This window comes from Phoenix dactylifera, chromosome 12 (assembly GCF_051530095.1).
Source record: "Phoenix dactylifera cultivar Ajwa chromosome 12, Ajwa_hap1_PhDact_Kaust_v1.1, whole genome shotgun sequence".
NCBI classification, from domain to species: domain Eukaryota; kingdom Viridiplantae; phylum Streptophyta; class Magnoliopsida; order Arecales; family Arecaceae; genus Phoenix; species Phoenix dactylifera.
The window spans coordinates 18,390,548-18,417,539 of record NC_143201.1 but is presented as its reverse complement, the minus strand read 5'-3'; the positions used below and the strand labels follow the sequence as shown (position 1 = coordinate 18,417,539).

General features: G+C 36.9%; 1 protein-coding gene across 4 annotated transcripts in view; it reads left to right on the top strand.

Moving 5' to 3' along the window:
• Positions 1-24,650, top strand: part of LOC103705698 (MAP3K epsilon protein kinase 1-like) — a 34,883-nt gene extending 10,233 nt beyond the window's left edge. The window contains exons 9-25 of one of the 4 annotated variants that reach the window (XM_008789517.5): positions 3,883-4,014; positions 5,568-5,639; positions 5,758-5,864; positions 7,971-8,064; positions 8,240-8,626; positions 9,012-9,314; positions 9,497-9,541; positions 16,922-17,101; positions 17,278-17,361; positions 17,463-17,554; positions 17,635-17,718; positions 17,849-18,699; positions 20,102-20,484; positions 20,582-20,716; positions 23,255-23,661; positions 23,777-23,891; positions 24,197-24,650. In XM_008789517.5, the coding sequence (XP_008787739.3) occupies positions 3,883-4,014; positions 5,568-5,639; positions 5,758-5,864; positions 7,971-8,064; positions 8,240-8,626; positions 9,012-9,314; positions 9,497-9,541; positions 16,922-17,101; positions 17,278-17,361; positions 17,463-17,554; positions 17,635-17,718; positions 17,849-18,699; positions 20,102-20,484; positions 20,582-20,716; positions 23,255-23,661; positions 23,777-23,891; positions 24,197-24,373 (3,648 nt within the window). In that variant the 3' untranslated portion in view covers positions 24,374-24,650. Of the gene's footprint in view, positions 1-3,882; positions 4,015-5,567; positions 5,640-5,757; positions 5,865-7,970; positions 8,065-8,239; positions 8,627-9,011; positions 9,315-9,496; positions 9,542-16,921; positions 17,102-17,265; positions 17,362-17,462; positions 17,555-17,634; positions 17,719-17,848; positions 18,700-20,101; positions 20,485-20,581; positions 20,717-23,254; positions 23,662-23,776; positions 23,892-24,196 lie in introns of all 4 variants that reach the window. The other 3 variants (XM_008789516.5, XM_088708758.1, XM_088708759.1) reach the window with 3 other exon arrangements.
• Positions 24,651-26,992: the final 2,342 nt, after the last annotated feature.

Here is a 26,992-nt window from a genome sequence, read left to right as displayed (position 1 = left end):
ACCTATCCCGGTCTAGTCCAAAGTCGGATGGTATTGGGATGATCCTATGTTGACTCTTGGGAAGGCTTGCATCCTAGTATGGTATTGAGATGCCTCCTCTTTTTTTCTTCCGTTTTTATTTTGTTTATATTTTCTACATTAGTTTTGTATTTTTTCGCAAATATTTAGAAGTTTTTAGGCACTTAGTTAGAATTTTTAAGCAGATGGTCGGACTTCTGGTGCTGGTGCAGGTACTAGCGTCTGTGGTTTAAAGAAAATATGATAACTAACAATATATTTAATCAAATCACCACTTTATCAATTATATTATGATCAAGAAAGCATCAATTTGAAGTAAAATAATAATTCGTTTTTCTTCTTGCATTTATTATTCTATTATTTTTTCTAGTCATTGCTTCTGCAAATAATATAATTTTAGAAAAAAATAAAATTCACATTAAAAGTTAAAATAAGGTGTTCGAGATTGATGCCTTCCCTATGACATGTTCCAATTTCTTGTCAAACAGAAAAAGGTTGGCATGATTTTTCCTTATTTTCTTTATTTTTGGCAATGGCAAAATGGAAGAGGAAAGAAAGGTTGGATATGCTTATTAGAGTTGCACAACAATTCTGGTGTAGGAAAGTTTGGATTTGAGAGGAGGCCGTATATGAAGACCTCCTCTCACGTCTTCCTCTCGTTTCTCTCTTCTCTTTCTCCTCTTTCTGACTTTTTCCCTGTGTTAACCTCTCTCATGTGCGAGTCCGAACAAAAAAAATAAATAAAGAGCATGTTGTTCTCTTTTATTCGACATATGTTTGCCCTAGTTGGTACCAGGCTACCAGCTAACTTGGTCTCAGTTAGTTTTAGCCGTATTCACTTGGACGAGTCAGGACGAGCTAACCCAAGAGAGAATAGGTGTCCCGAGGGCATTTGAGGACCCAATTCCTTATTGGAGCAGTATGATACTAGTTGGATGGACTGATATTGATCGTGTCTTGGATCATTGGCTTTGGTTGTGGATACATCAAATGTGCTATATTAGGTCTACATGTCCCGAATCTAATATGTCATTTCAATAAGTGAAAACAAATAAAGGGCATGGAAATTTTGAATTGGTAGTTATATATACTATTGTATCCAGCTACATCCTTGGCGAAATTAAGTGGTGAAAATGAAATGGAAGAATATAGTTTCGAATTGAAACCTTAATAGAAATGGACAACTTGCTCTTTTGATTAAAGAGCTGAAATATTTATTGCTGGAAAACAATTGTTTATGTTGTATATATATTAACATCTTGCATGAGAGGACTATAGACTGTTGCAATGGTATAGTTTAGGCAATTGCCCTTTGTAGTGGATTATAACATTATGATGCTAAATAATTACTTATATAATTCCATCGAAGTCATTCATATTGATGACTTAAATGTTACATGTTTAAGCCCTCTATTTCTTATGACAACAGTTGAAGTTGGATATCATTTATTTTATATGCAGTAATCCATTTGTTCTCAACTATTGAAGGTGGATAGGGCTATTGTTCATGAAGTTGGCTTCCATCTGACCTTTGGGCTTTTAGATCTCATAGCCAGAGTTTCCCTTGCCCTTTGAGCATGCCACTGGCATTGGACTAAAACAAACTAAGAAGGGGATTCAAGCATTCGTGATTAGTGATGGAAGGCCTAATAGTTATTATTTATCAACGTTTAGCCATGGGAAAACGGTTGTTAGAATGGAAGGAAATTTGGGTGGAGGTAGAAACTTAGGGTTTAGAATATGATTAAGTGTCTAGGACTGTTTTAAACAAAATGGCGTGGTGATAACTCACTATTAGACCTAGGCCTAGCTAAGTTAGGCAAGGACATAACTCGGCATCAAGCCTTATAATATTGGCCTTTTCTAGGCCTACTCAGGACTCGTATATGAAGATTGAGCTCAGTTATCATCTTCTTTCCAAAGCTTGGGCATGACATTACTTGACCTTTGAGGGTGGAGATAGGAGGACCTTAACAGTTGGAATCTTTCACCCATGGTAGCGCATCCACTTTAGAATCATCTAGGAATTTTGAACCCAGCACCCACTACCTAAATGCTTCCTTCAAATGTTTCTAAGATATCTGTTTTGCTGTTCCCGATTTTGGCAATGAAGAGGAGGACAAGGGAGGCAGCAGGAGTCAAAGAGTACAAGCAAGAGGGGGGTGGGGAGGGTAGGGAGAAGGGTGGTAGGGAGGATAGATTGGGAGACAAGGAAGAGAAGTGAGGAGATGATTGAGAGGGTGGTGGAGGCATCTGATGCAGTAGGAGAGGTTAGGAGATGTAAAAAATGGGGAAGATAGGAATATATCTATATCTTAATTACCTGAAGCAGGAGTGGATTCAAGTGCAGGTTAGGGGGTCAGATTTCTCGAAAAATTTTAGAATAAGAAAATGCTCAGGAAGTACATGTTAGTATGAGATTCCCAAGAGGTTCAAAGCAAGTGCAACACCCTAGCCAGAAGTTTCTTGCTACCAAGACCTGGGGGTCTAAAGTTGAAATAGATGTCTTGGATGGATGGCCAAATGTCAAACAAGAGGGGCTGTCAAGCAAATTGGGTGGGAACTTGTAGGTGCTTCGGTAGTATGTGTTAACATTTACCTTGTATAGTTTTGAAAACATATATTTATTATGTATATTATATTTTAATAATAAGCTAATGTATTATTTTTTCTAGGCCAGGCTATGTGATGGCAATGTAATTTTTGTTATGCCTAAGCCTACAATCTGATCGGGCCCAAAACTTTAGGCCTTGCCCAACATGCTTTGCTTAAAATGAATACTTAAGCATTGTGAGTTGGCCTATGATGACCTAGCAACACTCTTTCAGGTTAACCATAGTAACTAAGCTTATGGTGAGTACCGAAATCATCATTATCAATCCGCCTTCTTCCGTCAAAAATGGTGTTGGATGTATTGCCAAAAAAAGTTGAGAAGGCTCCGTTGATGGACCGAGCACATCTTATCACTGGCTGTCGGCCTCTTCTATACTTGGCAATGACAATTTGCTAAAGAAAGGGCCTACCACGAAATCTACATGGCTGTCAGAATGTTGGTATATCTAGCTTACCAATCATGGTTATAAGCTAATGCAAGTAGCATGACTCCAAGATTTTCATAGACATGCAAAGTCTAGATGAAAGGGTGAGATAACACCTTCTAATATTGGGACCTGTGTTTGTCCCAAAGGCACAAAGAAGCAAAGAGTGGAAGTGTGAATGTTTTCTGAGGTGTATGTGACATCTAAATTAGAAGGTTCTGTTATGAAGCCCACTCTAATAACTTCTTTTTTTGCAACCATCTTGGGGGCCTATAGCTTTTTTCATGTTTATATTTAGACATCTCATTTTTGTTTCCCTGTGATATGCACTTTGCCCTTAACCTGTTTTTTCCCTTTTTTCCCTTCTTTTTGATGCTTACAACATTAAGCTTATGCTCTCTTCATTTATGTCATCTTTATTACCTTGCATTATCTGTTAAGGTATTGCAAATTGTGGTATTTGAGCAAACTCTCACATTTTCTACCCTAGAAAAGAGATTGCAAACTTCCACTCTGATGCACACACATGTATACATGCATGTCTTTAGGTACAAGTTTTAATGTATAAGTAGTGTTTATCTATAATTAGTGTATGTATCTATGTGTTACCTACCTTTCCTCTTGAGTGCTACTCTAGCATTTATTACATTAGAATCTGAAAGACCAAACTAATTGTTTTACTAAACATCCTTCTTGTGGTTCTTAATTCTATATTAAACTTTAGCTAACATAAATCTTCTGAGTTCCATCTCTATGTGGTCTCTGCAAATTACTAGTTGGTTTCCATCTGTTTGCCATATTGCTTTATAATCATCAATTTTTACAGGTTATTGAAATGTCTGGGGTTTGTGCTGCATCAGACATCTGGAGTGTTGGCTGCACTGTCATTGAGTTACTCACATGTGTTCCTCCATATTATGATCTTCAACCTATGCCTGCACTTTTTCGAATTGTTCAGGTTTTCTCTAAATACCTTTTCTTTATTGTGTGTGGTACAAGTGCACACATGTGTTTGCATCCATATGTATGCTTCTATCATTGCATTATTAATTTTTAGTTTTCATTTTGTCTTACACCATTGTTGGTGCTTCTTGGATAATTTGCAAAGATCATGGAAGAAAATATTTTCGCAAATTTTACCAAAGGCATTTCGTATTATCAATATGTGAGGTCAGGCTTCTAGTGAGATAGAGGGCACGCCCATGATGTTAAAGATGTTGTATCATAGGCTGGAGGGCTAATGTTCCTTCTTTTGCTGATGATTATCATATACTTTATGTTGGGGTATATGCCAGGTAATGTTGTATGAAAAAGTACAAAGATATGCCAATTTGCTTAATGGTTGAAGTATGAATATGACAACAATATCATGTGGGTGCCAGAAAATTTCCTTTGTAAACTATGATGCCCTGGACACCTTCATCTGTTGGTCCTAAGAAGTGTGCCAAAAGAGTCTGATTTCCTTGTTGACATTTAGCTGTCAAACCAGGTGCAGATTCAGATGCAAAAGTCAGCAGCTACAACCTACATTTAGGTCAAGTAATCATGCCAAACTCTTCTTTTATAGGCAGGTGAGATAATAAAATGTGAATATGAGGACTAGAGTTTAGTTTTTGCAAGAAAGGGATAAAATTCTATAGGATGACAAGGTCTTGGATCATGGAGAAATTATTCCTTTATTCTTTGGTATAGCTGTTCTAGCTGTGATCTGTTGAAGTTCTTGAGAGTTTCACAATTGGCTCTGAACTTGATGTAAGCCCTGTACAGATTGCAGTAGAGTCTTGGCCAAGGCAACTTTAAGCAGTAGTCTGGATTTAGATGCTATCTAGAAAGCAAATTGGCAGGTGGGGAAGCTAGCTTATTATCGAAGTCATTTAAGCTAATGCAATTAAGCAACAACCCTTCTTGGAAAGAGTATGATGGAGGGCAGTAGAAGGAGATTAGAAAAGTAGTAGCCATGATTTATTCATGGAACCTGCAAAAAACTTTGCATGTAAACATTATATTTTGCAAGTTCAACTTTTCAAAGAAAATATTTATGACAAATTTGAGAAAATTTCAATAATTATTCAGTAGTTGAAGAAGATTGTTACAAGGTTTCTTTTGGGCTGCTCCCATTATTTGGTCATCTGCTTAAGTTGTTATATAATTTTTATATAATTTCTAATCTAGCCCACTCTAGACTAGCTCTTTTTCATGTCATGCGCACACATTTGGTTCTAGGTCAAATGGTTTACAGTTTAGATCAAAGTCATTATAATCCTTTTGCAGCCTAGCACCCACATTTCTTTTCCAATTTCTCTTACTTTCTATGAAATTCACAAAACATCTCTTTGTAATTTTTGTTTTTTTGTTTTTGTTTTTATGTGTTTGTATTTTTCTTTTTTTGGAAGTGTTAGTGGACTTTCTGATTTGAATAACTTTTTTTTGGCTACTTTTAAGTGTTTCTTGGACATTTTCTTTAAAAATTATTTCCTGGACATACGACATACTTAAGGTATTATTTTTCAGGATGTACATCCTCCAATACCTGAAGGCCTGTCACCTGACATTACTGACTTTCTCCGTCAATGTTTTAAAAAGGTAATGCACTAAATTGTTATCACCTCAGGTTGTTTATAATTAAGAGCAAATCTCACCCACCCAGTCCACTATTTGTCATCCATTTAGTCCCTCTTCTAACTTTAGAAAGTCAATTTAGGATGCAATGCAAAGACCGGATGCAAAGACATTGTTGCAGCACCCATGGATCCAAAACTCAAGACGTGCTTTGCCATCCTCTCTGCGACAAACAGGTGGATCAATTAGGTAAGTAATGGTGATTGTCAATGCAGTGTAATTTGCCCAAGAAAATAAATACAAGATCTAATCCGCCCTCCCCATATATAATTTACGGACATTGTTGGCTGCTTAATACGATCATTGTTTTCTTCTTTCTTTGCTCAAACATAAAGCTTTCTTGAGAGAATAAATTCAGTGGAGCTAATGTAAGGGAATGCTCATACAAAAGCCATTTGTTATCATTTTTATAGTAAGATACTTTTATTCATGTGCAAGAATTCTTTTTTCCATTATAGTTTGAACTTTGAACAGTAATGTTCTTAAATCTGGATGTGAGGCCAAAAGGCTTGGATAGAATTGTTAAATGTACTCAGTTTGTGGCAGTGGACAGGTATTATGACTGATAATATCTCAGGTTAGGCTACTTGGAGCAAGGGCAGGCTGAACCTTTAAACACTATTCTAGATTGACGATTTTGAATCAGCTCCTGGCATAGGATTTCTGTGAAAATTTTAGGTCTGGCTGGAGCCTGGCTCGAATCCTATACTCATAGATTTAAGTCTAGTTGTAGCCCACCTGGTGGAGAAATGCTTGATTGGGTTGTAGATGAGGCAGGAGTGGGCTGGGGAAGCGTTCCCATATTGGTTGCTATTGGGAGGGAAGGGTGGGGGATCATGGTGATAGGTCAGGCCTTAACACATATAAAGTCTATATATGTTTTTATGTATTTGTAAGTATTGTTCATAATATTATGAAAGATTCAAGCCAGACCACGTTGCCAGTACTATTTGGACCTAAAATTGAATCCATGATTGGCCCAAAAAGATCAATTTTGTTCAAGCAGGCCTGATTAAGTCTCAGCCCCATGGACCTCATGCTTTGTGGGCCCATTATCAGCTGAAATGTATATTTATTTTTAACAAAACATATATGGAATTAGGCTTGTGGTGTATCAGGTTTAGTGGTGGCAATGCCTAACCATTTAACCCGTTTAACTTGATTCAACCTCTTGTTGGTTGCATTAGGATACATGTTTGCTAAAATGGTCAGGTTCGGATATGAGTTTTTGATTGGTTTAATAAACAGATCAGATTCGTATTGACAGATTTTTGATCTATCTTGTATCCGATCTGATCCGTATCTAGTCCAACCCGATTGCCATCCCTATTTGAATTTCATATCATATGCCAAACTCTATTTTGAAATGACAGTTCTATACATGGTCTGCTGTGCCGGTACTGGCCCCTGGACCGGTTGCCGGGCAACACGGGTCGGTATGGGCCCATGCCGTGCCGTGCTGTGCCGGGCTTGTATCGACACAGTAGAAGAGGCGGGGGAGAGGGAGAACGAGAGTGGAAAAGAGAGAAGGGGGAGGCCGATGGAGGCGGACGAAGAGGAGGCGGAGGGCCGGGAAGCCGCCGCACAGAGGCGGAGGCCGGGGAGCTGCCGGGGAGCCAAGGAAGAAGGGCTTTGCTCCTGTCTCTTGTTTCGTTCGAAATAGGGACTGGATGGGACCTATTTTATTTTTGAGGTTTTTAAGTGAGTCGGCAAACCCATTGCAGACTTAATTTTTTTAAATCCCCTCTGGCCCCTATTTTGAATGAAACAGGGGACCGGAGCGGAGCCCTTCTTCCGCAGCTCCCTACTTTGCGCGGCAGCTCCCCGACCGGCCTCCGCCGGTTGGCCTCGACCTCTCTCTCCCTCCCCCGTTCTCTCTCTCTCTCTCTCTCTCTCTCTCTCTTTTCCTCTTTCCTCCTCCCTCTCCATCGCCGGTCTCATTTTGCCGGAACCGTCCCGGTCCGTGGCCGGTACGGCTCAGGACGCCCCAAACTAGGTGGTTCGGGACGGTTCCGCCGCCCGTGGCTCTATATCATATTATATTATACTACTGCAGCCTGCAACATTATTTTCTTTTTTTTCTGCATGTACCTATGCTATCCAATGGTGATATATCATAAACATTTGAACTTGTTTATTTCTGGATTTGCTCCTTACTAAAGGAACCTTTGCTGCCATATCCCATAATTGAGTTGCATCCTCCCTTCGCGATGCACTGTTGTTAGGTTTAGCTCCAAATTCATTGAAAACCAACTTGCCAGTTTCCAGGCTGTCTACTGACTGGTGCCATTTCAGGAACATTGATGAAGATGCTGCCATGGCTGATGACAACTTAAGCGGGGATAACCAAACTGGCAATGAAAGACCATCCATAGAGAAAAAAAAGATAGTATGTCTTTCTACGATGATTAACATTTCTCTTAATGCATGATTATGACCGAGCAAACGTTATATAGACATTTAAATGAATTTAATCAGGCTTTCTTAGTTTGGATTTTATATTCTCAATCAGCCATTGTTCAGGTTATAACAAACTGATGCCTCCTTGTGCTATCATGCTTCAGGAAGAGTCTGAAAAAGAGCTCTTGACTACTGATTCTATTGAAAGGAATGGGACCGATGAAGATCTCAGTTTAAAGTGTAACCTTGCTCAGAATACCTGTTCAGACGGTGCAGAAAATATAGTTGATGATATGCTTTCTGCTAAAGATCCTACTCTAGTTTTCCATGAAAAGCCATCATTAGGATCTTTTTCTGCCAGAGCAGCTTCTCCCAGTAATCCGGATGAGTTATTGCATAATATGATGGTCACAAATGGGGCTCAAGACATTCCAGAGTTGAGAAGAGAAAATGCTGGAGATGTAGAACATGAAGGTGAAGGAGGCTCAAGACTCGATGAAAGTAGTTTATTTTCCTTTGGACCAGGAATACAAAAAGTTGGTTCTCAAAAGGTGAAATTTTCATCAACATTTTTCTCATTATATCTCTTCCTGATAATCAGAGCTGGTGATTGTCTTTTTTTGCCCTCAATTGCATTTATTGTGACAGTTTAGCTGTTGCATCTATCATAGATTAGTTATGTTCCAAATCGACATGCTCATTCGTTGGTCATATCATTAAAAAAGTTAACTTGAAAGAAGTTGGGAGGAACCAATTCCATGGTTATATGTTTATGATTTATTATCTTAAATATCTTGTGCGGCTTTCTTCCATGTACTATGCATTGAGATACAACACAAATCTTATTCAAATGATCGTCAATAAGATGTATGTTTCTGAAATGAATATCATTTTCCTTTAAATTTCTTATAACTAACTATCGTGACCTATCCGAAGGTTGTAAAGCCAACAGTTCATGGAAGTAATGAGCTGAGTAGGTTTAGTGACACACCAGGAGATGCTTCCTTGGATGATTTATTTCAACCATTGGATAGACAGAGAGATCAAGGTTCTGAAGCTTCAACATCTGCTGCTGCTCAAGGAAATGCAGTCATGTATGATGGTGGGAAAAATGATTTAGCAAAAGAACTCAAAGCTAGGATGGCTCATAAGCAGATGGAAAATGAAACAGGACGGAGAAATGGTGGAAAGCTTCTAGAAATTGTGATGGGTCTGGGGAAAGATGTGATCGATATTGATGTATGTCTTTTCAGTTCTAAACACATTTGTTTCTTCAGAGGCTCTTTTAATTTAATTTGCACTGTGCACCTGTACATGTCTGTGATATTTGTTAAGAAGATACAGTGTTCAAAATTTTGATTAGTAACCTTCATTTGTTAATATCTGACATTGTTATTGCTCTGTTTTAATTCTTTTGACAGGTCTTTGATGAAAACTTGCCTGCAGACAACCTATTTCCCCTACAGGTGCTCATTTTTTATACTAAAATTGAAATTACTTCAGCTGATGTGGGATGTCATAACTACTTTTCAGATGATTATCCTATCTGAATCTAATAATATACATGACTGAATTTCTGAGTGTATTGGCTATTCAATGATTCGTTTTTAAATGTCTGTGTTTTAATCTGAGTTTGCCGTCTCGGTACCGGTGCCACACTGGCATAGTATCGATACGGCACGGTACGCGGTTTTTTTACGTACCGATTGTCGGTACACCACCGGTATTGGTACCGGTTCCGAACCGGTATGGTATGATATGCCCGGCACCGTCCGGTTCGGTACGGTATGGCATGCCATGGTTTTAATGGGCATATCATGAATTTGTGCACTAAGCAGTTGAAGATAATCTTTTTCTCTAAAGACAATCAAATGCATTCTCTAATATTTCTAGAGGACACTTGAGGAGGCTAGATAAGCGCATAAGTTATCTACATATAGTTCATGGTTCCTTCAACTAATGTGTGACCCTTTGTCCAAGAGCAAGTTAGATGCATTTGTCGGGTGCTACTAAAAGTGATATATTGAATGTATTATTATTTGGAGACACCATCCTTACAATCTAAAAGACCATTTTGGCCTTGTTTTGTGCCGTCATGTGATAATTAAAACCAGACAGTTTTGTGCCATTCTGTAACTACAGTTCAGTATGTAACCTTGCCCTCATCTTATCAATCAACTTTTTGTCATTTGCAAATGACTAAAAGCATTAATACCCGTTCAATGTCAGCAATAAATTTGTCATATATGACTGCCAAAAAATAAATTCATCTTACAAGCACAAAATGTCATGCCTTGTAATCTGGCTCTGCCAGGTTCCAAGGGTGACTACAATTGCATTAACGACTTGCCTTTAATTCAATATGTTGTCATGGAAGCATTACCATTCCCAAATCAAACTTCAAGTCATGTAATTATAAGATAAGTGGCCGTTGATTGAACAAGGCAAACTAAAATTTTGTCCAACTTAAGCTTATAACAAGTTTTGAAACCAAACCAAGATTTTTTTTCATTCCATTATTTTATAACATGCAAAATGATTCATTTTAAGGCAAATATTTTATCCGTCAATATAGGTAGATTGCAGAATTCTCTCCTTAATTTACTGATGCAGTCATTCTACAGGCCTTTTCTTAAGATACACAAAAAAGGATCTAGCTCTTTCTTTTGTAGTAGTAGCTTTACTATGTACACCAAAAGCACTTTAAGCTTGTTAATAGCCTCATGCCAATCAGCTTTTCACTCTGAAGTACATCATTCAATGGTGAGCTACACAACTTAGCAAGTATCCAAACATAGTGAACAACATAGTGTTAGGAAAAATAAAACAATGGAAGTACATGCTTATTAAAACACAGTAATTAACAAACAATATCTTATAGGAGATTAAATAGGTACATTTATCCTCCTCAAAGAAAGGTGCATTTATCAATATTTCATTGTTCCGAAACAAGGGAATGCTTTTGAAACAATTAATATCATCAAGATATATGCCTTTCTTTTGCAGAATTGTTGAAAACGCTTGTTTGGTGAAACATTGGAATACACTTAGAAACATTTGAATACGCTGGGATGCATTTGAAAACACTCGAATATACTGAAAACTTCCAAACACTTATTTATGATCGTTTCAATGCCAACTGATCGGTAATCTACTATGGTACCTGTTGTGGTTCAAATTTGGCCCGAGGGTGACCACGCTGGAGGAGTCGAGGAAGCCGCCAAAGTGTCGAGGCAGAGGGTGAGCCATCTCCTGCGCGACGGCGTACCTGCACAAAGCCTCACCGGTAGTTCCAGTGAGGGCCCTCCGATGCTCAAGTTAGAACGGATCTTAGTTGGTCCAAAAGTTCCTTAGGCGTTACCTAATGGAGTCATTTATAGCCCCGATGGTGGCGCCCAGGTGGCGAAGGTATGGCCTGTTTCCATCAAGAGTGGAGATGGCGCGCAGCTAGAGCTTGCTTGAGGCACACGGCGTAGGCCGTTCTTATGAATGGTAAGGCGTTAACAGATATGGCAGGGCATGGCTAGGGAAGCAGGGCATGATCCCTGTCGTGGCATGGTCAGCAAGCAAAACATGGTGCGGTGAGGCTGCTGCAGGGCATGGCTGCAACATGTGGACGACAGGTCGGCCTTCTGAGGTCGGCTTTCTGGGCTCGGCTTTCTGGGCTCGGCCTTTTGAGGTCGGCCTTTTGGGCTCGGCCTTCCAAGCTCGACTTGGCCAGAATTGGGTGACTTCATGCCGAAAATAGGACAATCCATTTTGCCTCCCCTTAGTACCCATTGGTTAGGCGTTCACTGAAACCATTTATTATACCCACTGCTTAGGGCTTCACTGAAGATCAACCATTATTACCCGCTGGTCAGGGGTTCACTGAAGATCAACTAACTAAGGGTTCATTGATCAATAGGCCTATTAGCTAAGGGTTCATTGAGACTAACTATCATACATGCTGGTCAAGGATTCATTGATGCCAACTATTATACCTGCTGCAATGGTTCACTACATTGTGTCTTACAGAGAGCATGAAAGCCAACAACTTGTTGGCCAGGGTCAATTATCACAATATGACTTGTCTGAAATTTTCATTTGAATTCACAACAAAATGAAACTTTTCACTTTTAGGCAATATAACGATTAATGAACTTTTTGAAGGACTAGAGTTAAAAGCAAACTCTTTTATACATTGACTTAATGCTGATAAAATAGTTGTCAAATAGTAATTCAAAACACAGATTTTTCAACATTCACTTGCGACAAAACATTCGGGAAAAAGATCAGAAATCATAGAACTTTGATCATTTGCATATGACTAGGGTATATAGCATATAAAATATCCATGTAACCAGGAACATTGTTGATATTAGAATCTATAACCTGCCTCAACTTTAGTCAGAAACAAGAAATTAGGCAATTCCTAAGGCTATGTTTGGGAGAGCTGTTAGTAGTAGAGCTTTTGGAAGTAGAGCTGTTGGAAGTAGAGCTATCTGAAGCAGAGCATTTATAAAAAGCTGTTTGCTGTTTGGTAACTATATTTCTAAAGCGTTGTGGTACTTTAACATGTGTTTGGTAAACAAACTGAGAAAGTACTTTTATGCGACAAAATGACCATAAAGGACATTACCAGTATTATACAACAAAGCATAATAAAATATAATATGTATTAATACATAAATATATGATATAGTATAATATTAATGTAATGTAATATAATATTATTATAATATAGTACTATAACATTATGTATTATAGAATAATAATTTAATATAATATTAAATTATTTAACATAACATATCCATATATTATGATATAATGTAATATAATATTATATTTATAGTATAATCCAATAATAAATATATAAAATATTATAATTATTAGTGTAAATTAATTTTTCATCCTTCTAATGATCATTTATCTCTCTAACAAATTTTTTAGCTAGGTGATAAAATTGGTTAAATAATTACTAATATTTTTATTTATTTATTTATTTATTTAGATCAAATTATTTGCCACTCACTCATTATTTTTCTTTTTATTTATTATATTTAGTTATTTATTTATTTATTTATTTATTATTTTATTTTATTGAAATATAGAGGGGCCGCCGGCCATGGGTGGTGGCCGACATGGTGGCTGCCATCGTGGGCAGCCACGAGCTCCCAAAATAAAAAAAAGGAAAAAAAAGGAGATGAAGAAGGAATAGAGGCGGCGGCGTTGAGAGGAAGAAGAAGATAGAAAGGGAGAGGGAGGGGATGGGTGAGAGAGGAAGAGGTGGGATGAGGGTTTTGGGAAAAAAAGTGAGATTTAAATGAGGTTATTTTGATCCAAAAAATAGCTTTCCGATAAAGCTGAAAACAACATTTTCGGAAAGCTTCAAATTGGAGCTTCTCCCCAAAAGCTGTTTTCAGCTTCCCGCAAAAGCTGAAACAACTTTCTGAAAATTTTACCAAACATCATTTTTTATCTAAAAGTACTTTTGGAGGGTCAGAAAGTGCTTTTTGGCCCTCCAAAAGCTCCCCCAAACAGAGCCTGAATATTGAACCGTAGAAATCAAAATTTTGAATCTATATAATATCCATCACCTATTTGCTAAAATATAAATTGTCAACTATGTTTGGACACTTACCCTATAAAATATGTTCCAGAGATTAACACTGCAACTCCCCCTTTTCCTCTAGCTTGCCGCTATTCTTTCCTATATTTTCTTTCTTCACTAGCTGCTTTGTATAGGTAGCAGTGTATCACCCTCCTTTTTTTAGAAGTCTTGAAGGAGAAGGTCTCCAACTATAACATAATAGTAACTAGGTTCACGCTAAGGTTCAGCTAGGTGGCTGATATGTAAGCATGAGGTGGCTATTTTAATAAGGACTTGCGGGAGGGGTTGAGCATGAGGTGTTAGATCAAGCATGAGGTCTCAAGTATGAGTTGGTAGGTTAAGCATGAGGCACCGATCCCTACCTAAACACGAGGTAGCTTTCAAATATGAGGTAGCTGCTTCAACATTAGGTGGCCCAGGCATGTGATGGTTATTTAGTAGTAAGCATGATGTCTTCTAAACATGAGGTGGCAGTAAGCTTGAGGTTGTGATTCACTTAAGAAGCACGACGTAGAAGCCTATAAAAGTATGAGGTGTCCTACTGTTTAGTATTTGAAATATGATCCTTGCACTTTCCTTAATTGTAGTCAGAATCTCATCAACAATTTCCTTGTAGTCCTTAATATCATTTACTTAATCTCATGGTAACTCCACAGAAATAACAATGCTTAATATCAATTACTTAACTTAATCATAAGGTAGAATGGATTAACTGAATTGTACAAGTAGTCATAAATAGAATATTGTAGCGTTGGGGCATTGCACAAAATATTCAGACATAGTGCGAAGAGTTGGTTTTAGTCATTAGTGGTTTGAAATTCCCTTGTTTTGCCACTAAATTTACATGCTTGTCACAACTCTGCATACATTATCTTCAACAATTTCATTGTACCCTTTGAGTATCAATTCTTCTTAAATGCTCATAAAATTATCTCATGTGGTGTTTTATTATATGTTATTTTCAAGTCACTAAAGACCATGTTTACATTCTTTATTCTTAAATCTTTCCATTCTTTTTGGCCAAGGAAAGAAACTAGCTTTTAAAGTTGAGCTTGGATCTGTACAGTCTTACCCATGGTCTGCCGTACCGGCCGATACGGGCCGGTACGTACCGGTCCATCCAGGGACCGGTACCGGATCAACGTGGAATCCGGTACTGGTAGCTTATCGTTGAAGAACCGGTATGGAACCGGTATGGACCGGTACGGGACCGGTATGTACCGGTCTGGGCCGCCACCAGTATGCCAACCGGTACCGGTACGGTGGATCTTGGTCTTACCCATTCTCTAATATTGTTCTTTTCTTTCCTTATTCAACCACCCTTTACCCTACCTTTATGTTGCAGATTTTTTTTTATTCCCGACATAAATGGTGTAACTTTATTCAATCCTTTATTCTTATAATCTATGTTTCTTGGACTGTTTTATTTATCTAAAGTGCAACCTATGTTCTGCAATGGATATCAATGTCATACTTGGTTATGGATCTGCATGAAGAAGTTTGTTAAATTAGAAGGTTCCAACATGTAGACTCATTACTGCATCTGACACTCATACCCAAGTCTGTGTTGCGTAGCTTATAATTGAGGACTGGGCTTATTTAATTATTTGTTGCATTCCTTCTTTTCAAGATTTAATTAACCAAGTTATTTAGTAATTCTGAAAATTTTCTCCCACCTTGTATATCCATGACATTTTTGCACCTGACTTGAGGACATCTTCAATTATCCTTTTTCATTAACTCGAAGCTATCTTCCTCACTGCCTTTTGATGCCAACCAATTATCGACACGTTTAACCTTTGTAGTGACCAGGGGTGAATGAAATTCAATAAAATAATGAAGTTGTTCGTAGTTTTAAAATTCAAATTGTAGATGTTGCCACTGCCTCTTGTACTTATTGGAAGCATAATTAAACAAGTATAATATATTCATAAGAACCTAATATTTTATAAGAATTCCATTATTTACACTTGCAAACTTGTGAAATATGTCAAGTTGATGCATTTAATGCTTAATAGCTTGTACTATGTGCATATTATGTGCTATTAGAGCTAAAGCGTGTCATTGTGATATAATAAAGATACCTTCACTTCTTACTTACGCAATGTATTTGTGAAGGTGATTTGCCTTGAAATTTCCTTTACCACCCCCAAGGCCGGGGGAAGGAGAGGGTGTTGGGTTGTGAACGATCTGAAAAAACAGTTGTCTTGGCTGCTTAGGCGCCCGCATTAATGTTTTGGATCATGTTTGAGTGGGAAGGATGAGATCAATTTATGAGTTATTATTCAGAATTCTAATTAGTACTTCCCATCAATTTGATATGTTTATTTATTTATTTTTTGGATTCATTCTTTGTAGATTTCTCCTTATAGCTATTGGTTTCTTGACTTTTTCTCCCTGCCATCTTGAGTTCTGATCCACTTTTTTGTACCTATTAGCCTACATATATATTAGTGCTCAATCTTGTTATTACCCTCACGTTTTAACCAACCAAGATATTTTACATAACTAATGCTCTCTTCCATAGTAATATAAAGAACAATTTGATTTTTATTAGTGCAATTTTACATGATGCATTGGAGAGTGCATGCCACTTATTCAGTTGCCACACCTTTACATACATTAAGAGTTTGTCAATTGTTGGAAATAGTAAAACCTCATTTAAACATGTATGTTTACACCTGCACAATTAGCTCTCCTTACCATGATGTGGTGTCGTGGTTTTAAAATTGTTAGGTTATTAAAAGATATGTAGTAAGTATCTTAGCATTACTTGCTAAATTGCGTTTGGGCCAAAATTCAACCTTTTTAGAAGATTATTGATGATTCTAAGGTCATGGGAACCCATTTTATCTGTCAAAATATATAATATATGATTAAGAAATAGATAAGCCTTATCCAAAAATACAGTTAGTTTTATAAAGAAAGTCTAATTTTACCCACTTCCAGATGCGGATTTTACTGGATATCTGATGGTGTTCATCTGAAAATACATGTAAACTAACCTGTAGCTGTGCTACTGTTAGATATTTTTCTGATCTCCATCACTTTTCCTATTGATGGGACACTTTGCTTTTGCCCCAGAAATCTTGATTACCTGTATAATTTTTGCATTCTTGATTTATGAGATAGCATAGCCTAGTGTTTTACTCATGCATTCATATTTGACCACCTAATGTTTCTTCCTTTGAAATGCTTATTAGATCATTCTTGCTTGACCATGATATTTTTTTTCCTGTTTTGTGATATATAGTCCGTGGAATTTAGCAAATTAGTTGGGCTGCTGAAACCAGAAGCACCTGAAGATGTAATTTTGTCAGCTTGTCAAAAGCTTATGGTGTTCTTTGCTCATCGTCCTGAACAGAAACATGTTTACATGTCGCAGCATGGTTTTCTCCCACTTATGGAACTTCTTGAAGTCCCTAAAAATCGTGTAAGTACTTAACTCAGTTTGTTTTTCTATGGATTTGTCATCTGCTAGCTTGAGTAGCTTTGGATAATGCATGATGTACTGCACAAAACAAACACTCTTATATCATAAATTCATATTCATGGTTTTCATATTTATTTTATAGCCTAAGATATTATCCTCTGAAGCTTCATCTGCAGGTCATATGCTCCGTGTTTCAAATTATCAATCATATAATCAAAGACAACATTGGTTTCCAAGAAAATGCTTGCCTTGTTGGACTTGTGAGATCAGCATTCTTGCAATATTCTATGTATTTCCTTGTCATTTTATGTTGATATTGTTTAGTGGGAATCACCATCTTGATTGCAAATTTAATTTGCAGATTCCAGTTGTAATGAACTTTGCAGTGCCTGATCGTCCTCGGGAAGTTCGTCTGCAAGCAGCTTTTTTTATCCAACAGCTTTGTCAGTCCAGGTTTAATTCTTATATGCTTTCCTAGCAAGTACAGTAATAAAATAATTGCTTTAACTGAGGGTATTTTGTTTGTTATCCAGCACCGTTACATTGCAGATGTTCATTGCATGCCGAGGGATACCTGTTTTAGTGGGCTTTCTTGAGGCTGACTATGCAAAGTTCAGGTTATACTTTTTTTTTCCGGTCATAATGAACACATATTCCTTTCTGTTCCATGTTCTTCAGTCTCCTATATTTTTGTGTTAAACATTTCCCGAATTTTATATGCTCAACATACAATCTGTACATCATCAGGGAAATGGTACATCTTGCTATAGATGGCATGTGGCAAGTATTTAAGTTGCAGCATTCAACACCTAGAAATGACTTTTGTCGTATAGCTGCAAAGAATGGTATACTTCTTAGACTTGTAAATACCCTTCACAGCTTGAATGAGGCAACTCGACTAGCCTCAACATCTGGTGGAGGCGTATCTCTTCCACAGAATGGTCCAGCTCCTAGACCAAGATCGGGTTCGTTGGATACAGCTTCGCACACGAGCCAGCTTGATGCTTCTAGGATTAGGCTTGACCATCCTTTGTCAGCTGTAGCTTTAGAGCCATTACATGCTTCAGCTTCTCATTCTCAGAGACCAGATGCTGTCCAGTTAGACTCTAAGCAATTTTCTGGAGATGCGGATAAGTCCCACACAAGCCACACTATAATGGAACCTTCAGCATCTTCAAAGTTTCCTGAACTTCCAACAGAAAATGTTGGCCATCTGATGAACAGAAATTTGAAGGAGCATGACCATTTGGGCTTGTGGAAGCATGATACTTCTCGAGCGGATAATGACCTACAAAGGCAGCAAAGACTCTCTAATTCTGCTGGTAGAAGTTCTACTGACAAGCCTCCAAAATATATGGAACATATATCAAACGGGCACCCTGGTGGTGCAAGTCAACCAGGATCTCAACATGATCAGATCAGGCCACTTCTAAGCCTGTTGGACAAGGAACCACCTTCTCGACATGTCTCTGGCCAGCTTGATTATGTTCGCCACCTTTCTGGGTTGGAAAGACATGAAAGTATATTGCCACTATTACATGCTTCAACTGAAAGGAAAACAAATGGCGAACTTGATCTTCTGATGGCGGAATTTGCAGGTCTTACCTATTTTTCTGATTCAGTGTACTTTAAGAGTTAAAACAGATGAAATGATGTTGATGCTTTTTATTTCTGAGAGTTCTAGATTTTAACAGATAGCATGACTGTAAGATTCTAACATGTTTTTTCTGTTATGAATTATCTGGTATAAATTCTGGCATTCTTTGACTTGTAGTTGTTCTTATTTGTAATAGTAAAAATTGTAGGAGATTCTAGTTGATGATTAATTAGCTACGTTAAAGAGAATTAGTCATAACAGATACTGGACTTCTATACCTTAAATCATGTGCATCTGTTTGTATTCCTCTGATAAACATGCATCTCAGTATTTCAGAACCACCAGGCACCTGGAACCATGCTTTGTCCCATGCTTTTATTTATTTAGACTGGAAAGATAATTACAAAATGCTTATCAGTTTTCACATTTGTTTCTATGCCAAACGTCTAGAGATCTGGTAGGCTGGTATTTACATTGCTGATTGCTGGTCCTTCTATGCATAACCATTGGAAGGGTACTTAGCAGACCGAGACTATCAAACGTTTCCTGTTATGAAGTCTGTTTTGAGTATTATTGCAATTGTTAATTGTATTGTTGGACTGTTCAACAAATAACCTGAAATTATGCACTTATTTTTGTGCTGATCATGTGTGCTTTTAGTTCTAAAGGAATCAAACAGGCATGTGTGGCATGAACTTGCACACAAGCACAAACACAGACAACAGTCAATTGGTTTTTTGATGCTCCGAATCTTATTATCGACGTCATATGTCGCTAATGTAACAGTGAAGCTTATTCATTCAAAAACATGCATGCATAAACATGTTTATGGATGCTGCAAATTTTATTGTGGACATCATATCTCACTTCGTTTAAATAAATGTGCCTGCATGCTCATGTGCTCGCGAGCGCGCTTGCAGAGAGAGAGAGAGAGAGTCCTTGATACATGCATACCTTTCTCAACCAGGCACTTCTCTTTCTCTTTTTTTTTTTCAATTTTTGGATGGTAATCACTGCTTGTTCAGCTTACTGGTTTTATATCCATATACCATGTACAAAATCATTTTGGTTTTTCTATGTGGAATGATGGAACTCTCATTTTATAAGTGGCCTCTGCATGAAAGTAGAAAAGGGTATCTTTTTGTTTTTCCAGTAGAGCAGCAGTCTTCACATCCTTTTGTATTCAAATCATCTAGTTAGGCTTCCCATGATCGTCATCTGCTTGGAACTTTTATATTGAACTTCAGTTACACCATTCTTGTGGCGTTCTGCTGTATTAATCTGATATTGTTGTCTTTTACAAGCTTCTGTCAAATACTGTAATATAGTCTGCAATCAAAAAAAAATACTGTAATATTGTTTTCTTTTGTTTGTTTGCTAAACAGTTCTTTAATTGTTTACAGAGGTATCCAGACATGGTCGAGAAAATGGTAATCCAGACTCAAATATGAAATTTTTAAACAAAACGACGAGTAGAAAATTTTTACCCCCATCTGTGGAAGGACCTTCCACTTCTGGAGTCGCTTCCCAGACTGCGTCTGGTGTGTTATCTGGATCTGGTGTATTGAATGCAAGACCAGGAAGTACAACATCATCCGGATTGCTTTCACAAATGGTATCTTCAATGAGTGCTGATGTGGCAAGGGAGTATCTTGAAAAGGTGGCAGATCTTTTGTTAGAGTTTGCACAAGCTGACACTATTGTAAAATCTTACATGTGTAGCCAAAGCTTGCTCACTCGTCTTTTTCAGATGTTCAATAGGATAGAACCTCCTATCCTTCTTAAGGTCAGATTGGACATTTTTAACGTGGTATTAATTACATTTTTTTCTTGTTTAATTTACTAATTCTGTAATGTTATCTCATTTATTCTTCTAAATGTAGATACTGAAGTGTATCAACCATTTGTCAACCGACCCAAATTGTTTAGAAAATCTTCAGCGTGCTGATGCAATCAAACATTTGATTCCAAATCTTGAACTCCGTGAAGGACCTCTTATTGCTCAAATACATAATGAAGTGAGTATCCTACATTCATGTTCTATGTGATCACAATTTTTTTTAGATACCTAAAATTCAATATAATTTTTCTTCACATCTATAATTTGTCTAAATTACTACTCCAGTATGTTGCTGTACTTTTTTCCCCCTTTGGCATGATTATGGATGTAAACGAGCCTAGCTCAAGCCTGGGGTATTATGTAGACTAGAGCTAAGCTCATGCCAGCTCATTTAATTTCTAGCTGAGCTCAAGCTGTTCATGAACAACTTGTTTGAGAGATTTGGGGAGAGCATAGGGTATCTCAAGACTTTCACATGTGTACTTTGAGCTAATTGACTTGATAATATATTAATCTTAAATTAAAATATGTTCTTTACATTTTAATTGTTTTATTTTATCATGAATAATGATAATTTCTTATAATAAAAGATAATGATTGAAATAGTATATAGAAATATTTAAATCATTTATGTATTCGTATCTTGAATGTTTTTGAGCTGAGCTCAAGCAAGCATTCCTATTTCCTACTTGGCTGATATACTAGTTGAGCAAAGCTGAATTCAAACCAAATTTCAAGCTGAATTCAAGCCAAATTTCAAACTGAACATGTTCTGGCTCACGAACTGCTTGGTCGTTTGGCAGTCCTATATGGATGCAGGAGGGAGTGCTTTTATTAGTATTAATTTTGACTTGTGCTTAGTTCTATCATATATTCACTCTGCACTCGTACTTTGCTACCTATGCAAGTTTAGCCTCAATATTTTAATGTATATAATTTTAGAATTATCTTTGGAATGTTACTGAAGTGCAATGATTGGGCTGCAGCCTGAGTATGCTGACTCACTTAACTTTTTTTATACTTCTGTTGAAAATAACCTATTTTCTTTTCTGATTATTTTCATTTAATTGTAAAATTATACTAATATATTTTAATATCTCTCAGCTAATAAAGTTAATTTGGCCCTCCTTATCATCTAGGGCTGCAACTTTGGCAGGTCGGATTGAGTTGAGGGCTAATCCTAACCCAACCCAGCCTCTTCTTAAGCTAAAGTTCAGGCTGTATTGGGTTGAGCTGGGTGGTTTGGTCGGATTAATCAGTAGATTGAATTGTACATTGGCAATAGGGAAAAGGTATTGGGCACTTTATTTAGTTAGGATTCCATTGGTTTGGTCTTGTTTAGGTGCACTTGTGAAATTCTGTAACTTAACAAGGCTAAAGATGCAGGCAAATGAAACATGTAGGTATTTTTTGTGAAACATTAATTTCATATTTTTTGTTTATCGGGTTGGGTCTGGAGGAGCTTAGTCGGGTTAGGGTCTGGGGATTGTTTTTAGCTCAAACCCAAACTGTATCCAACTTGGGGTTTGTGTTGTGATTTTTTAAGCCCAAGCCAACCATAGTTCATAAAGCATTGGCCCTACTGTACCCAATTAGCAGATTGGGCTGACCATTTTTGGTTACCCCTGCTATCAAGTAACATTGTGTCTATGTATTTTGTTTCAATTTGTCAAACATTGATTCTTATTCTTAAAAAGATTATTTATATTAGGGTAGCATTTATCTTATAATAATATTTGAACAATGATTTCTGAATACCAGTCATCATTACTCTTATTTCAACAGCCAATACCAGATCATCTCTGTAAAATAAACTAGTGGTTATACATATTAAATATCAGCTGTTAATTTCATTTTAAACATGTCCAGCTATATACTTTCATCTGATCTCTTTTTCAGGTTGACTGCAACCAATACAGTAATATATCATTTGCATATGCAGCGAAGTTGTGTTTGTGTGTGTGTGTGTGTGCCACTTGCAGAGCTGTATGCTGCTGTTGTAAGAAGGGACAGCTTAAATAATGATATATGCTCTTGCTCTCTCTTTTGTGCTTGTTTACTTTATTTCTCTCTCTCTCTTTTTTTTTTGGGTATAACATGGGGTTCGAGACCCTTTCCATGTGGTATGCAGCATTTTTCTATCAAGATTGATCTGTGAGTGCATGGTTTTGTGAATATCCCCTTCCAGATATAGGGATACATGAGTCATTTTGCAAGATAGTAACAAATATGCCGGAAGATGTAGCTGAATATGTAATTCATTTCCGACTGGAATTTTTTGTAATGCCAATAAAAGCAGTCCAACTTCATAAGCATACTAGTAGTTCATTCATATGTAACAATTGCCAAGGAGTACAGAATTTAGATGCAGAGTTCTTGGGCCTACCTAATAAGCAAACTGTAGAATTCTGTATATATTACATGCATTAATTGTTGAATCACTTAAAGTATAAGAATTCATGTGTCACATAAACATGTGTGTGTTAGGTTTGTTGATACTTCATATTGTTGAGAACAAAAGGAGAATAATCTGGTTTACAATTTTAGTGCTGCTACTTAACAATATTTCCATCATACTTTTTCCCTAGATGTTCTAAGTTCATTTTCACAGTTCAATGATCTTATGTGCATTGGTTGAAAGATACTGTCCAATTTGCTCCAGTGCAATGTTCATCCGGAAGCTAATTTCTGATTCCATTATTATTTTCATCTGCAGGTCCTCAATGCCCTATTCAATCTGTGTAAGATTAACAAAAGGAGGCAGGAACAAGCAGCTGAAAATGGAATTATTCCTCATTTGATGAACTTCATCATGTCAGATTCACCATTGAAGCAGTATGCATTGCCTCTGCTGTGTGATATGGCCCATGCATCACGCAACTCAAGGGAGCAGCTAAGGGCTCATGGAGGATTGGATGTGTACTTGAACTTACTGGAGGATGAGGCTTGGGCAGGGACAGCACTGGATTCTCTTGCAGTCTGCTTGGCACATGATAATGACCACAGAAAAGTTGAACAAGCATTGCTAAAGAAGGAAGCAATTCTGAAATTGGTGAAGTTTTTCCAGAATTGTCCAGAACAATATTTTGTCCATATTTTGGAGCCTTTCTTGAAGATAATTACGTAAGTATCCTTCACATCGTTCCTTCTCATGTCTTTGTTAATCAATCTAAAGTTCCAGGAAATGCCCTATGTCTTTTCCGAATTATTAACATTGGATGCGGAAACAAAAATGCAGGAAATCATCGCGAATAAATACATCTATGGCCATCAATGGTCTGACTACATTGCTTATTGCAAGACTCGACCATCAAGATGCTATTGCTCGTCTGAATCTTTTAAAGCTAATAAAGGTTAGTTGTCATTATTCTTGCATGAATACAAAGATGTCCATTACAAATGCTTCAGGTCATTTTCTTGCAAAAATTTGGGTGGTAAACGGAGAGAGTGAGGTAGTTGGAGATGTTGGGTACAGAGAGCAAGAAACTGGCATAGCGGAGTGACATGGGTGGGGACAATTAGAGAACTGGATGTGGAAAGTGAGGTTCAGCCTCTGTCAATAGAGCACAACCTTTTTTTGGGGTAGAATGTTTTCGGTACTATACCTTTCTACAGCAAAGTGAATGAATTCTTTTGTCTAAACCTTTATTTCTGTCAGGCTGTGTATGAGCACCATCCTCGACCGAAACAGCTCATAGTGGAAAATGACCTCCCTCAAAAGCTCCAAAATCTGATCGAAGAACGTAGGGACGGACAGCGCTCCGGAGGTCAAGTCTTAGTCAAGCAAATGGCCACTGCACTGTTGAAAGCGCTTCATATCAACACAGTTCTGTAAATTCAGGTCAATGCATCTTCTCATGTACATTGATTCCCAAAGAAAATGTAATTATAATTTTTGTTCTTTTTTTTGTTTGTTATCTATATTCTGGTGGAGCATGTTCTCTTCATTTATTTTTTCCGTTCACCTTTGTTTCATTAGGTTGTTTGGTCACCGTAATGGCTATTAATATCCTTGAGTTTTGCTGAAGTTCATTCACCAAATGGTAGGAATCAAGATGGACGAACTTCTTAAATGTTTTGATATTAAACATGTTAAAGATAAACTTATTAAAGGTGTTGGAATGCTGTGATTTTTGACATGATCTTTCTAACCCATACTGTATTATCAGACGAGGAAATCTGTACTTCACGGAACAACTATACCATGAATATATTTTTAGCAAAGATAATTGTATGAAAAACTTTAGTATGCTAAAATTGCGACATAGTTGAGTATACCTGCTATTTGCTCTCGTAAGTATGTGAGGAATCTCATGACAGTTTAAGGTGTTATGACGAATAATAGCTGCATGATTCTGGTTGGAGAGGGTTTTTGTTTGATCTAGTGAATATTTGGAAGCGAACACTCGGGAAAACTGTGTATTATGTCAAAAGTTGCTTACACGTGAGTCGAGTCATTTGGGTAGGCTTTTTATAATGGAGGCTGCATGTAACCAGGTTACGGATATGGTGCATGTAACTTTTGAATGGCTTTTTACGTGACAAGTAAATCGGCCTCTCATAAACAAAATTAACTTCTAGGGTTTAAACTGAATGGTAATGCTAGGGTGAAAATAATGAAATCAAGTTTTAAGTTGGAGCATTTTCCGTTTGTTTTTTGAATTTCTTGAATAGGTCCTCGTTATAAATTTTCTTTCGAAACACTTTCGGAAATTAGACCATCTAAAATCTCATCCCGTCTTCTTTTTCTTTACCCGTTTTAGTCGTTTCTTTTGTCTCTTTTGCCAACAAGGTTATGAAAACAATATTATGTTCCAAAAAGTCTGAGAATAGATTGTCACTGTTTTAATCAAGCAATTGACCCGTTGCCGCCTGAACGTTACCTTTGAAGCACCTAAAGTGGGTTTAAGTCTGATGGAGGATGTGGAATGCAGCAAACAAGAAATGCTGCCTGATGATTTGTTCGCTCATTTTGATGTTTTTGATCGTTACACCCAGGAAGTCTTGAGCTATATTTTAACCTCCAAAGTAGCAAATGTTTGCAGGGTCAGGGATTCCCATATCCATCTCATGCATGCCCGTTGTCAAACTAGTTTTAGCTTCACTCGAAGGCTGTCCCTTTGTATTTTCTCAAAAAAAACCACACCTGTGGGTTTGACGGGATGCTTCCGCAGAATTAAGACCCAGGTTGAGGTGACGTGCAGACAAATATTAGCAAAACATTCCTGTCATGTTCCATAGCGCTATCCATCTTTAGTAATCAATGCAGTGTTAAATGATGAAAAAGGAAAACAGAATCTCCATTTTTAGATACAATAAAAAATAATATATACAAACAAACATAGCGAGCAGTAAATTTCCATAATAAAATACCTAGGTACTTGCTACGTTGTAGTTCTCTGTTGGGTTGGGTTGTTTTTTTTTTTTTTTGACCAAGTTCGAAAGAAGAAATGTAATGGAATTGTGCTTATGTTTGCTCTCTCTCTCTCTCTCTCTCTCTTAACACCGGCTTCTCACACCACACGTAGCTGAGTATAGTTTTTTTTATTGATTTGTTAAGAGTTAAACAGAATGTGTAAGACGTGGGCAAATTTTTTAGAAGTTTTTATTTTTTAAAGTATTTTTTTGCATAAATATTTTTCTAAAAATTCAAATTTTTGTTAATACTCTTTTACAATTTATATTTATTTTTGTACCTTATAAAATATCGTTTTTGCACAAATGTCTCTAATATAACGGTTCTTCTAATACCGTTAAGAAAAATCATATTTATTTTAATTAAAAAAATTTAAAATTGAAATTATGTTTTTGTCTCCTATTGCAATCGTCTTATAAATATATTTTTTTGCACATCTACTCATTAAGGATATTTTAGTTATTTTAATTTGAAATTGCTAATTTTTAACGGCGTTAGATGGCATGGATACATTTACAAAAATAAGTATAAAAAAGAGTAGAATAACAAAACAATTATTTTACAAGAATATACATGCAAATATTAATTTTGAAGGATATTCATGCAAAATTTGATATTTAGAAGCGTATTCATGCAAAAAATAAAAATAAAATTTTATTAGCTGTCTATCATTAATTTGGAGGGAGAAAGTAAATATGGCGAGGTAGGTAGAAAGATTTTGTTTGTTATTAAACAATTTTTATCTTAAAAAAGGGCGATAAAATGAGGGAGGATCATACAAAGGAGAGAGATAGAGAGAGAAATTGGTTAGTTGGGAAGAGAATTAGAGAGATATCATGTTAACGGAGATTTTTTTTCCTTTTTTTTAGTAAAAAGGAGAGAATTTCTTTAGCTGGCTCTCTCTCTCTCTCTCTCTCTCTCTCTCTCTTCTCTTCCAAAATTGCCGCTATAAATAAATTCTATTTTTCTCTAATTGCAAAAGTTGTCATAGTATGGGATTATTTAATCGAGTGAGAAGGTTTAAAAAAAATCAAAATA